This window comes from Salvelinus sp. IW2-2015, unplaced genomic scaffold (genome assembly GCF_002910315.2).
Source record: "Salvelinus sp. IW2-2015 unplaced genomic scaffold, ASM291031v2 Un_scaffold467, whole genome shotgun sequence".
Classification (NCBI taxonomy): Eukaryota; Metazoa; Chordata; class Actinopteri; order Salmoniformes; family Salmonidae; genus Salvelinus; species Salvelinus sp. IW2-2015.
This window is the reverse complement of record NW_019942558.1, coordinates 814,284-828,969: the sequence shown is the minus strand read 5'-3', so window position 1 is coordinate 828,969 and position 14,686 is coordinate 814,284. Positions and strand designations below refer to the sequence as shown.

Genomic DNA, 14,686 nt, shown 5'->3' with positions numbered 1-14,686 from the left:
TGGCACACTGCTTAGGTTCAAACAACTGTAACTTATTTCTAGCCTACAATCATCGATGTTACTACTAATATGAAAACAAGACAAAATATGACTATTGTTGCTCACTTGACTGTCTTAAGACAATTGTCAAATAATTTGACAGATGTCAATTGTTGTACAACTTCTGGTACGCTCTGGGCATCACCTTTTACCTCAAAAACAGTGGATTTCTGCTGTTGTGGCCTTTAACCATCTGTCTGACTTTGTCATTCACACAGGAGAGAGACGGGACTATCGTGGATCCCTGGGAGCCTCACAACATCATGATGCTGACGAAGCAGAGAGAAGTCTCTCCAGATCAGAACACCTCAAGAAACACCAGCAGAGACCCACAGGAAGAAATCTAACTGCTGCGCTGATGTGGGAAACATTGCACATATTCATCAAAACTTAAAATTCACCAGCGAGTACACACAGGAAGAAAGCCTTATAGCGTGTAATGAATGTGGGAAGAGTTTCACTCAGTCAATTAATCTGAAAACACACCAGAGAACACACACACAGAGAGAAGCCTTACAGCTGTGATCAGTGTGGCAAGAGTTTTACTCAGTTAAGCAATCTGCTATCACACCAGAGAATAACACAGGAGAGAAACCTTATAGCTTGATCAGTGTGGCAAGAGTTTTGCTCAGTCAAGTAGCCTGGTATCACCACCAGAGAAACACACACAGGAGAGCAGCCATATTAGCTGTTTGATCAGTGTGGCAAGGGTTTTACTCGGTCAACCAACCTGTATCACACCAGAGAACACACACAGGAACACAGCCTTATAGCTGTGATCAGTGTGGCAAGGGTTTTACTAATTCAAAGAAAGTGGTACACACAAGAAACACAACAGGAGAGAAGCTTATAGCTTGATCAGTGTGGCAAGGGTTTTACTCGGTCAACTCAAACCATGGTAACACACCAGAAACACACACAGGAGAGCAGCCTTATAGCTGTGATCAGTGTGGCAAGAGTTTTACTAATTCAAGAAACTGCTTTCACATCAGAGAACACACACAGAGAGCAGCCATATAGATGTGATCAATGTGGCAAAAGTTATTCTCAGTCAAGCAAGCGCTATCACAACCAGAGAACACACACAGGAGAGCAGCCATATAGCTGTGATCAGTGTGGGAAAGCTTTCTCGGATAGGACAGCTTAAAGGACACCAGAGAACACACACAGGAGAGAAAACTTATAACTGTAATCAATGTGGGAATAGTTTTATCATTCAAGTAATCTAAAAAACACCAGAGAACACACACAGGAGAGAAACTCCTTATAGCTGTGATCAGTGTGGCAAGAGTTTTACTCAGTCATGCAACCTGGTATCACACCAGAGAACCACCACAGAGAGCAGTCATATTGCTGTGATCAATGTGGCAAGAGTTTTGCTAATTCAAGCCACCTGGTATCACACCAGAGAACACACCAGGAGAGCAGCCATATAGCTGTGATCAGTGTGGAAGAGTTTTACTCAGTCAAGCAACCTGGTATCACACCAGAAAACACACACAGGAGAGAAGACGTATAACTGTGATCAGTGTGCAAGAGTTTTTACTCATTCAAGTAATCTGAAAACACACCAGGAGAACACACACAGGAGAAGAAGCCTTATAGCTGTGATCTCTGTGGGCAAGAGTTTTACTCAGTTAAGCAACGCTGATATCACACCAGAGAACACACACAGGAGAGAACCTTATAGCTGTGATCAGTGTGAAGAGTTTTACTCAGTCCAAGCAACCTGGTATTCACACCAGAGAACACACACAGGAGAGCAGCCATATAGCTGTGATCAATGTGCAAAAGATACTCTCATTCAAGTGGTCTGATTAAACATCAGAAAATACATGCAGGAATCCAGAGTGTAGAAAAACCTCCAACACCAGACTGTAGTAGAAAAGAGTGTGAATGATCTCTAACACCAGACATGGTAGTAGAACACAGAGTGTAGAATGATTTCCAACCACAGACCTGGTAGTAGAACACAGAGTGAGAATGATCTCCAACACCAGACCTGGGTAGTAGAACACAGAGTGTAGAATGATCTCCAACACCAGACCTGGGTAGTAGAAACACAGAGTGTGGAATGACCTCCAACACCAGACCTACAGTTGAAGTCGGAAGTTTACATACACTTAGGTTGGATCATAAAACTTGTTTTTCAACCACTCCATGAATTTATTTTTAAGAAACTATAGTTTGGTAAGTTCGGTTAGGACATCTACTTTGTTGCTGATACAGGTAATTTTTCCAAAAATTGTTTACAGGCAGATTATTTAACTTATATCACTGTATCACAATTCCAGTGGGTCAGAAGTTTACATACACTAAGTTTGTTGTGCCTTTAAACAGCTTGGAAAATTCCAGAATAATTATGTCATGTCTTAGAAGCTTCTGATAGGCTAATTGACATCATTGAGTCAGTTGGAGGTGTACCTGTGGATGTATTTCAAGGCCTACCTTCAAACAAGTGCTCTTTGCTTGACATCATGGGAAAATCAAAAGAAAGCCAAGAACCTCAGAAATAATATTGTAGACCTCCACAAGTCTGGTTCATCCTTGAGAGCAATTTCCAAACGCCTGAATGTACCATGTTCATCTGTACAAAGAATAGTACGCAAGTATATAAACCACGGACCACGCAGCCATCATACCATTCAGGAAGGAGATGCGTTCTGTCTCCTAGAGATGAACGTACTTTGGTGCGAAAGTGCAAATCAATCCCAGAACAACAGCAAAGGACCTTGGTGAAGATGCTGGGGAAACGGGTACAAAAGTATCTATATCCACAGTAAAACGAGTCCTATATGACATAACCTTAAAGGCCGCTCAGCAAGGAAAAGCCACTGCTCAAAAACCGCCATAAAAAAGCCAGACTACGTTTGCAACTGCACATGGGGACAAAGATTGTACCTTTTGGAGAAATGTCCTCTGTCTGATGAAACAAAAACAGAACGTTTTGGCCATAATGACCATCATTATGTTTGGAGGAAAAAGGGGAGGCTTGCAAGCTGAAGAACACCATCCCAACCGTGAAGCACGGTGGTGGCAGCATCATGTTGTCGGTGTGCTTTGCTGCAGGAGGGACTGGTGCACTTCACAAAATAGATGGCATCAGAGGTAGGAAAATGATGTGGATATATTGAAGCAACATCTCAAGATATCAGTCAGGAAGTTAAAGCTTGGTCACAAATGGGTCTTCCATATGGACAATGACCCAAGCATACTTCCAAAGTTGTGGCAAAATGCTTAAGGACAACAAAGTCAAGGTATTGGAGTCCATGGCACATAAAAGCCCTGACCTCAATCCTATAGAAAATTTGTGGGCAGAACTGAAAAAGCTTGTGCGAGCAAGGAGGCCTACAAATCTGACTCAGTTACACCAGCTCTGTCAGGAGAATGCCAAAATTCACCCAACTTATTGTGGGAAGCTTGTGGAAGGCTACCCGAAACGTTTGACCCAAGATAAACAATTTAAAGGCAATGCTACCAAATACTAAGTGAGTTTATGTAAACTTCTGACCCACTGGGAATGTGATGAAAGAAATAAAAGCTGAATGAAATCATTCTCCACTATTATTCTGACATTTCACATTCTTAAAATAAAGTGGTGATCCTAACTGACCTAAAACAGGGAATTTTTACTCGGATTAAATGTCAGGAATTGTGAAACTGAGGTTAAATGTATTTGGCTGAGGTGTATGTAAACTTCCGACTTCAACTGTATATACATCAAATCACATTTTATCTGTCACATACACATGTTTAGCAGATGTTATTGTGGGTGTAGCGAAATGCTTGTGTTTCTAGCTCCAACAGTCCAGTAATATCTAACAATACACACAATCTAAAGGAATGGAATTAAGAATATATAAATATTTAGATGAGCGATGTCAGAGTAGCATAGACTAAGATGCAGTAGAATGGAATAGAATACAGTATATATATATGAGATGAGTAATGCATAGACTAAGATACAGTAGAATAGGATAGAATACAGTATATACATATGAGATGAGTAATGCCAGATATGTAAACATGCAGGAGATCAACGAAGGAAAGATAGTGATGGTGCTCGGTGACGTTGTTGCAAATTGTGGGGAATAACCAATCACGATGAGGGATCGCCAGCTGCGAACGCTTTAGCATGCTGGAGACAACCATGGTGAATGTGAATGCAGGATACATTAGGTGTTCCAATGGTAAAACGTTTGATATAATTACATCAAGTGTTCCAATGGTAAACATTTGAGTTCATTTTGTTCTGACATGGTCACTTTGCCTGCTGTTTATTTCCACGTTGGGATGCAACCTTTTTTTGTTCTTATTTTTTTATAAAACATTTTATCATTTTACCTCCGTTTTTTCTCCCCAATTTTGATCTTGTCTCATCGCTGCAACTCCCCAACGGGCTCAGGAGGCAAAGGTCGAGTCATGCATCCTCTGGAACAAGACCCTCTAAACCGCGCTTCTTAACACCTGCCCGCTTAACCCGGAAGCCAGCTGCACCAATGTGTCGGAGGAAACACCGTTCACCTGACGGCCGAGGTCAGCCTGCAGGCGCCACACCTGACGGCCGAGGTCAGCCTGCAGGGTGGGTTTGCCCCCCCGGCCAAACCTAACCCGGACAACGCTTGGCTAATTGTGTGCCGCCCTATGGACTCCCGATCACAGCAGGTTGTGGTACAGCCCGGGATCAAATCCGGGTCTGTAGTGATGCCTCTAGCACTGTGATCTAGTACCTTAGACCGCTGCACCACTTGGGGATAACCATTTTTTTTTTAACCAATTCTGATGGTTGTTAAAAGTGGGATTTTGACATTATTATCGTTATATCAACACACTCGACAGTCTCAACACTTCCAACTATCAATATCTTTGGCACCGTAGACATCAAGTCACTTGACAATAATGTTCCATACAACGTTGCATGTTTGAAAGGTCTATAATTTTCATTGAAGACAATCAAAGTTAACATTCCATAAAACTTCAATTAAAGTCTGAGTCTCAAATAGTTGCCTGTCCCTTTGAATGGCACACATTATAGCAAATACATTTTGGGTCTAAATTAAAGGAGCTACAATTATAATTTAATTACATGTTTTTAATCTCTTTCTGTTTGACAGCAAAAGCCAGACTGACTTCTGTTGTCAAGATGGGAAAACCCTCCCTCTCTGCCATCGGTGTCACTAAAAGCCGGGGTCATCTCCTTCTCAACCAACAATGGCCGACTGGGGCAAGCAGCCAAAGTAGAAATCTACTTTCTTCAATCAATTTCAGTTTATGTGAGAAAACAAGTACTGAATAGTGTAGGGAATCATTGTACCATCTAAATCGCTGTGAAATATATTTTCAATTAAAAAAAGTTGTTTTTACCACTGTTTGAAGTTGGTGGACGAAACTGAAAGTAAAATAGTCTCCACTATGGTCTGTGCTATCCGGGATCCTTCATACTTCCCTACGCCACGGACCTCTCCACCATGTTACAAGGAAGTGTGATGGAGGAGTTTGGAATGCAGACTAGTTGTTGCAGTTCACCATGTTACAGGGAAGTGTGATGGGGGAGACATTTGGAATTGGTCAAATGTTGGATAAAGTATCTGATGAAAGCAGGGAAATTTATTTTGGAGGTGATTTGAATATTGACTGGTTTACCACCACCAACTGTTCACAGAGGAAAAATATTATTTCTGTGGCCAATGGTTGTAACATAACCCAAGGTGACACTACCAACCAGAATGTTCACTAAGTCTGATACCATATCATCAACCTGTATTGATCATATTTTTATCAACATGGCTGAACATTATTCTAAAGCTGTAGCAGTGGTGATCATAACTTGGTGACACTCAAGAGAAAAAAAAAACATACCAAAGGCTGATCCTAAAGTAACCTACCCAAGGCCCTACAAGAGGTTTAGCCAGGACTCATGCCAAAGACTGATTCCCAAAGTTACTACAGGCCCTACAAGAGGTTCAGTCAGGACTCATATACCGAAGACTGATCCTAAAGTAACTGACCCAAGGCCCTACAAGAGTTTAGCCAGGGCTCATGCCAAAGGCTGATCCTAAAGTAACCTACCCAAGGCCCTACAAGAGTTAGCCAGGACTCATGCCAAAGACTGATCCTAAAGTAACCTACCCAAGGCCTACAAGAGGTTCAGTCAGGACTCATATACCAAAGACTGATCCTAAAGTAACTGACCCAAGGCCTACAAGAGGTTTAGCCAGGGCTCATGCCAAAGACTGATCCTAAAGTAACCTACCCAAGGCCCTACAAGAGGTTCAGTCAGGACTCATATACCAAAGACTGATCCTAAAGTAACTGACCCAAGGCCCTACAAGAGGTTCAGTCAGAACTCATTTGTGAATGAGGTTAGAATGTGCGATGGCTGGAAGTGTGTAGTGAGGATGATCCTGTAATGGCACTGAGTGTGTTTATGAAATGATTTATGAGTATTGTTGATAAGCAAGGCCCCATTAAGAAACAGACTGAGGTCAAACGATGCCCGGGATTGATGAGCTGAGAAATGTAACGGTTCAACGTAATGATACCAAAAGGTAGGGGACAGATCTGTCTGATGAGCAAAGTTATTGTAATTAATAAATCTAGTGACCAAGCTAGACCAGTTTATTGTAGATTCATATCTAGTGACCAAGCTAGACCAGTTATTGTAAATTAATACATCTAGTGACCAAGCTAGACCAGTTATTGTAAATGATACACTAGTGACCAAGCTAGCCAGTTTACTGTAAATGAATACATCTAGTGACCAAGCTAGACCAGTTATTGTAGATGAATACATCTAGTGACCAAGCTAGACCAGTTATTGTAAATGAATACATTTAGTGACCAAGGTAAAAAGAAAGGATATTATCATCACTAAATCAAGGCTGATGGAAAACATCTATGGACAACTTTGATTCAACACAAGTGGCAGACATGTTTGAATTCCTACCCATTATAACATTCATTACCAAAACCACCTGACAATGCAAATGATTTGAATTACTATTTGACGGGTTAGGTGGACACATTGAGAAATGAAATGAGTCCAACTGACGGCTCCCTGAATCGGACCGCAGAGTGAAGGAAAAGCAGCCAACAAGTGCTCAGCATATGTGGGAACTCCTTCAAGACTGTTGGAAAAGCATTCCAGGTGAAGCTGGTTAAGAGAATGCCAAGAGTGTGTAAAGCTGTCAATAACGCAAAGCGTGGCTATTTGAAGAATCTCAAATATAAAATATATTTCGATTTGTTTAACACTTTTTTGGTTACTACATGATTCCATATGTGTTATTTCATTGTTTTGATGTCTTCACTATTTTTCTACAATGTAGAAAATAGTAAAAATAAAGAAAAACCCTTGAATGAGTAGGTGTTCTAAAACTTTTGACCAATAGTGTATATTATGTTATATAATAAATATGTAATAACATTAAAACATAACTGTTTGTCCTTATAGGGAACCAGATCGTGACTACAACTCAGTTACTAAGTCTTTAACCACACTGTGTTTTTACACCGGTGAGTAAAAACTCATGCTTCCTATCCAATAACTTTTTGTCTGAAAATTTAAATATACATTTTACTCAACTGCGTTACCCACTCCAGTCAGCAGATGGCGGTATGGGACTTTAAGGCAATGCTGTTAGTGTGACGTATAATCTAGTGGACGGAACGCTTCTTTCAACAGCATCAACAGTTAGTCAGCCACCTCGGTAGCTTGCTAGACAAAATAGCAGAACCAATAAAGCTCTTTAGACGCCTTCGTGTAAGCCACTGTGTTTTAAACCCACTTCTATCGCCTAGTTAGTTATCCGATGTAATTTCATATTTACGGTGGTGTTGTTATTAGTCAGCTAGCGGGCTGGTTAAGTTAGCATTAGCCTAGCTAGCTAACATTCCCGACCATGAGCTCACTAACCTACTCTCCTCCTGCTAAAGAAGAGGTCTGCTGGACGGAGAAAGAAGCTCTGGTGAAAGAGGAGGAGGAGGCTGTTTCAATACAAAAACAAGTAGAGGGTGAGACTGTTACCGTGAAAGAAGAAGAGAAAGACGTTTCAGTTAAAGAAGAGGGAGATGCGTTCAGAGTGAAAGAGGAAGAGGTGGTTACAGTAAAAGAAGAGGAGGAAGAGGAGGATGCAGTGAAAGAAGAGGACGAGGCGTTCAGAGTGAAGAAGGAGGATGTTACTGTAAAAGAAGAGGAAGAGGCGTTCAGAGTGAAGGAGGAGGAGGATGCCGTTTTTGGATTGAAAGAGGAGGAGGGGGAGATGACTGTCGCATCGAAGAAGGAAGAAGAGGAGGAAACTGGATATCTGGGCCCGGTTTCCCAAGGGCATCTTAAGGCATCCAATGGTTCTAACGATGAACGTTCCCTGGTTAACACTCGTAAGTACCATCTTAAAAAGAGAGGCACAAGCTCTACAGTTGTTAACCTGATGTGTGAAAGGGGAAATATGCAATTGCTACATCCATATTTTGACTTTTAAATGATTTATTTCTAACCATTGATTCTTGAAGAATATAACACATGCCTCACACATTTCTCCAGCCCCATCATCATCTTATGACCAAAACAGTGGTGGAATGACAGCTTTGTTATTGTTTCAACTGCAGATTGGTTAATTGTTGTGTGGCTTTTTTAAAGGGACAACCTAGGATTTAAACAGCAACAAAATGGCTGCCCAGATACTTGGTTTGGTAAACAGCTGAGGGATTGGGGTTGGAGAAATGTAACCACTCTCAAATTCCTAGAGAAAGATATTGTATCAACCTTAACCCAAAACCTAACGACCTCGTCAAGAAGTTCAGACATCTTACCTAGATTAAATTACATTCATGAATTGGTTTGAAATCTTTGTTTAAAACCCTTCTCAAATTTGGTGTCTTGGCGGATTAGTAAAAATGGTTTATCTTAAAACACTATTTATTTAAAACACTCCCAATCATGGCTGGTTGTGATACAGCCAGGACTCGAACCAGGGTTACACACAAATTACTCGAGGAAGCCAGTCATCAATAGGTACAACACCTGTTTGGCACCGCCCCTTCCTGGGTCGATGAAGGGCGGTATAAAATTTTATGCATGAATCCGAGCCTCACGCTTCCAGCAAGGCGTGGATTTAATAGTATGTTGTACCTAGTTTCCCTTCTTCAGGGAACAGTAGTTATAGTCATAACGTTAAGCTTGTCATATGATGAACTTCAACTTAAATACTGGATCTTGCTGTCGGACAGTTTTTTTGTTTTCAGATCTCTGAAATGCACTCTAACTACGTAACATTTAGTGTCTCCTTAAATTACGGAGGGAAAACAGTTTTCATGGGCACAGAAATCCTAAATAATTTCAGTTTGCTAAATCCAAAGGTTCTAACCGAGAGTCCCCTTAACTTTATAGACAACACCCAAATGGATACTGTCATTAACGTGATTCTATAATAATTAGACATTCTTAATACTGTAGCTATTTAGTTACTTTGGGCCAGCAGCATACCACCCTGCATACCACTGCTGGCTTGCTTCTGAAGCTAAGCAGGGTTGGTCCTGGTCAGTCCCTGGATGGGAGACCAGGTGCTGCTGGAAGTGGTGTTGGAGGGCCAGTAGGAGGCACTCTTTCCTCTGGTCTAAACAAAGATCCCAATGCCCCAGGGCAGTGATTGGGGACACTGCTCTGTGTAGGGTGCCGTCTTTCGGATGGGACGTTAAACGGGTGTCCTGACTCTCTGAGGTCATTAAAGATCCCATGGCACTTATCGTAAGAGTAGGGGTGTTAACCCCGGTGTCCTGGCTAAATTCCCAATCTGGCCCTCAACCATCACGGTCACCTAATAATCCCCAGTTTACAATTGGCTCATTCATCCCCCTCCTCTCCCCTGTAACTATTCCCCAGGTCGTTGCTGCAAATGAGAACGTGTTCTCAGTCAACTTACCTGGTAAAATAACGGTAAAATAAACAGTCACATGTTTAACTATCATCAGCTGATCCAGGAAATCATTTTCTGAATGACAGTCAAATGACAAACATCACGACATGCAACAACAACCAAAGTGCTTCTTCATTCATTACTCTGGTAAAGACAGTTATGCTGTGCTCCATGTTGGATCCAACATCCCTAACAAATTGATGTTTATAATGTGTTATTGTCTGCTTGATTTACAGTAGGGTCTCGTTAGTCTGTTTGGACACAGATACTTTGCTCATAATGTGTAGAGAACTGTTCCTTGATGGATAGGCTATTGTACAACACACAGAGCTATTTTCCTTTATTCAGGACATTTAGAATGACATCACATTACAGAGTAGCCGAGTGAGATTATTCACAAAATTATCTGGTTATAAAATGTCATGACAAAGACATTTTAGTTTCCATGTTTCACCTGAAATATGAAATTATTTATAGTCCTAGGTCTATGTTTTTTAGGTGAAGTTATGGGTCCTACAGTAGGTCTATGTTATTGTTAGGTGAAGTTATGGGCCAATTTGGCAAACAGTGTAGAAAACCCTCATTGTCAGGCTGATGGAAAACTAGCCAAAGAGCATTTTACTGGATGTTTTTAAGTATAAAGCAGTTGATTTGCGACAATAACACAAACATATTAATCAGGACATTCAAATGAGCCTTAAAATTATAATCCAAAAGTAGTGTGAAATGCGCTCATAAGCAACCTGGAAATGGAGACTATTTTTTCTGTCAGCCTATGAGAACCCCTGAGTTTTCCCCCACGGTGGTGAACTAGTGAATAGACACAGAGCTTAATGTGAGTTTCCTTGAGTAGCACTCCTGATCTTGCGCTGATAGTGCTGTAATATTCAGAATACATTGTGGAAAACTAAAATCTTCGCTCACCATTTTTGCTCCATGCAGATATACTACATCCATAACTAGTGGTTTCCTCATTAGCAGATATACTACATCCATAACTAGGGGTTTCCTCATTACCAGATATACTACATCCATAACTAGTGGGTTCCTCATTACCAGATATACTACATCCATAACTAGTGGTTTCCTCATTACCAGATATACTACATCCATAACTAATGGTTTCCTCATTAGCATGGAGGAGTTTCTACAACCAGATTGCATGTGCATCGCCCTCGTGCCACACTTGTAGCTAACACAGAAAGTGGCCTGTATTGGAGACCAAAAGTCGTCTGGCACACTGCTTAGGGGTTCAGTAACTGTAATAACGTAATTCTAGCCTACAATTATCAATGTTACTAATAATGTGAAGACAAAATATGACTGTTGTTGCTCACTTGACTGTCTTAAGACAAATGTCAAATTTAACAGACATCAATTGTTGTACAACTTCATGGGTTTGCTCTGGGCATCTCCTTTTACCTCAAATAAACAGTGGATTTCTGCTGTTGTGGGCCTTTAACCATCTGTCTGACTTTATCGTTCACACAGGAGAGAGACGTGACTATTGTGGGTCCTCTGGGGAGCCTCAACAACATCATGATGCTGACGATGACGAGGCAGAGAAAAGTCTCTCCAGATCAGAACACATCAAGAAACACCAGCGAGAACACACAGGAAAGAAATCTCACCACTGTTTTGAGTGTGGGAAGAGTTACTTAAGATCAAATTCACTGAAAGTACACCTGAGAATACACACGGGAGAGAAACCTCACTGCTGCTCTGACTGTGGGAAGAGATTCACCTCTTCAGTGGACCTTAAAATACATCAGAGAATTCACACTGGAGAGAAACCTTATGGCTGTGATCAATGTGGGAAAAGTTTTACTCAGCCAAGCAACCTGAAATCACACCAGAGAATACACACAGGAGAGAAACCATATAGCTGTAATCAATGTGGGAAGAGTTTTATTCAGTCAAGCAGCCTGATAGTGCACCAGAGAACACACACAGGAGAGAAATTGTATAGCTGTAATCAGTGTGGGAAGAGTTTCACTCAGTCAAGCAGCCTGATAGTGCACCAGAGAACACACACAGGAGAGAAGCCATATAGCTGTACTCAATGTGGGAAGAGTTTTGTTACATCTGGCTGTCTGAAGACACACCAGAGAACACACACAGGAGAGAAACCTTATAGCTGTGATCAATGTGGGAAGAGTTTTACTCAGCCAAACAGCCTGATAGTACATCTGAGAACACACACTGGAGAGAAACCTCATAGCTGTGATCAATGTGACAAGAGATTCTCTGATAAAAGATTTCTGATCAAACATCAGAAAATACATGGAGTCGTTTCATGATATCAATGAATTAATGTCACAATGTAGAATGTTTTAACATTGTAGTAGGAGTATTTTAATGATGTCACAATGTAGAACCCTAAACGTTTGTCCCCTGTTTATTTGATATATTTATATATCTATATCTCCTCATCAGGGGAAAAATCCAGGCTCTGAAATGGATGGGTACTATTTATGTGATTTAACAAAAAGTGACTAACAAAAAAAGAGTTGTGTAACACTTACCACGTTGGTGGCCCACTTGATTCAAAATGTAACCCTTCAAAATGTATCTGTCTTCTTCAGGTTCTCTAACCAGTGAGGTAAAAGATATCTCCCATTTCCATGTGTTTTTTTAGTTGTGTTAGTTTCAACAGCACGTGCAACCTGATTTCCCCCCCCCCCCTAATCGATATCAGTGAGTTATTGCTACTTGTCAAAACAGCGTTTCTGGTGCTTGTGCAGTTTATAAGGAACTTCTATGATCATTGTGGACAAAATATTAGGAACACCTTAATATTGAGTTGCACCTCCTTTAGCCCTCAGAACAGCCTCAATTTGTCAGGACACGGACTCTTACAATGTGTTGAAAGCGTTCCACAGGCAGAGAGAAAGAAAAGAACGAAGGCAAGTGGCCCGGAACCAGGCAAGGTAGTACTAGGACCTTAATAGACCTGAAGACACTTGTCCTAACCTCCACTCTCTATCTCTCTATCTCTCTTGTCTCTCTTCCTCCTCTCTCCCCCCTCTGCTTTGATTCTTGGAGGTCCCTTGCTCCCATGTCAGTTCAAGCCCTTAGGTGAGAGAGTGACCCCTCCACAAGACCTCAGTATTCACAGGCCACTGTCCCGTGCCCTTCCTCTCCTTCCCTGTCAGTCCCTCTCTGCTTTGTGTCCTGGACCAGGGGTCAGAGCGACAGAGGGAACATTAATTGAAATGAAGAGCCTATTTCCTGATTCCTTCTCTTCCCAGCTTCACGCTTTTAGATCTAGGGTGGAACTGGAAGGCAATTTACTATTAAAGGGGTAGGTGGAGATTTAAGAAGGTGCTTCAATGACAAGAGCTCACTGTTTATGAATCAGTAGGAAATACACCTTCTATGATCATTGTGGCAGATGTTTGTGTAGATAGCACATTTTATATTTAGGTTTTCTATATATCACAAACTGTTTCTGCATATTGATTTGGAGAAGTTAAAACTGTTTTGACATTGGGGCTATCCCACCTAGCAAAATGTAATTGAAAAGAAGACAAGGCCTGAAGTTCAATATACGTGTTGGTGGTAAACAAACTTGTCCAACAAAAATATAGGATATATTTGTTGTCTTAAGGTGGAAGGTGGTTTTTCCATTTATGTTTGAGGATGGACTTTAGCACGTATAGCTCGTTACCAGTAGGGCGCACTGATTGGTGTCACCTCGTTAGTCAGTATGTGTTACACCTGTGCTGGCTTGTCCATCTCGTTAGTGGGAAGGTGTTTCACCTGAGCTGGTCCATGTTCTATTTAAGAGTGTCTGGCCCAGTGCGCCAGTTGTCTTGATAGATGTGGAGAGTCAACACCTTTAGTTGCTCCACCTTTTTGGTTTGCTTCCTGTCTTTAAGTTTGGTGTGTTTTTTTTTGTTTGCCTCTTCTTGGGCAGATTTAGTGGGTCTCATGGTGGGTGTCTTTTAGGTCCCAGTTGTTGTTACTAGTCAACTTTCAGTGGACACCCCCATAGTGTCTTTCAGAGCCCCTCCTAAAACCCCACCTGTTTAGTTGTGGTTGTTGTCAGTGACTCTTTGTTAGTTCCCTTTTCTATTTAAGGGACATTTCTGTTTTTCTTGATGGGGAATGTAACAACAATGTAGTAAAACAAGCTTATATTTTGTGTTGGATATTGCATCCAATTAATATTTTAATCAATGGCATTTCCTTAGAATGCTCATTAGTCTTTCAGTTGTTAATCTTCTGTGTTTGATTGGTAAATAATTGTTTATTTTCAAAGTCTTTGCATTGCATCCATGTCTGAAATGTGCTGTATAAATAAAGCTTGTTTTGATCATATTGCAAAACAAATTAACCCAGTGACTGACCAATCAACAGACTCTTGCTAAACCTATTTACAAATATGTGCAAAAGCAACACATATCTTGGTCCATCTTAGTATGAAAAACAGTATATCTCCCACTGTCAAAATAGTGCATGTTATGTAAGTTTAGTATCACTTTTCAACCAACCCAGTGCATTTGTTGTAATCAACAGTAAGTCAAAGGATTCAACTACTGAAAACTAAAACAAACAGATCAATCTAACTTTTCAAGCCTGCTGAAGGCGTGGTGGAGTGGTAAACCACCCCCGGCTCTACCAGGGGCTTGAGGTGGTCTCCCACAGCTCTGCTTATGTCATGTTCTGTGGCCTTGCCATTCCATTTCTTGACTGCCCCTGCAACACAGAAATAAACACATTTAGTCATA

General features: G+C 41.1%; 1 protein-coding gene and 1 pseudogene across 2 annotated transcripts in view; both read left to right on the top strand.

Moving 5' to 3' along the window:
* The window catches only part of LOC112068381 (zinc finger protein 180-like), a 30,098-nt pseudogene extending 25,716 nt beyond the window's left edge, over nucleotides 1-4,382 (top strand).
* LOC112068380 (zinc finger protein OZF-like) overlaps nucleotides 1-13,974 on the top strand; it is an 82,206-nt gene extending 68,232 nt beyond the window's left edge. Inside the window, exons 2-3 of one of the 2 annotated variants that reach the window (XM_024135520.2) lie at nucleotides 8,256-8,418; nucleotides 11,445-13,974. In XM_024135520.2, coding sequence (XP_023991288.2) covers nucleotides 8,256-8,418; nucleotides 11,445-12,253 — 972 coding nt within the window. In that variant the 3' untranslated portion in view covers nucleotides 12,254-13,974. The remainder of the gene's footprint in view (nucleotides 1-8,255; nucleotides 8,419-11,444) is intronic. The other variant, XM_070438121.1, reaches the window with a different exon arrangement.
* Nucleotides 13,975-14,686: the final 712 nt, after the last annotated feature.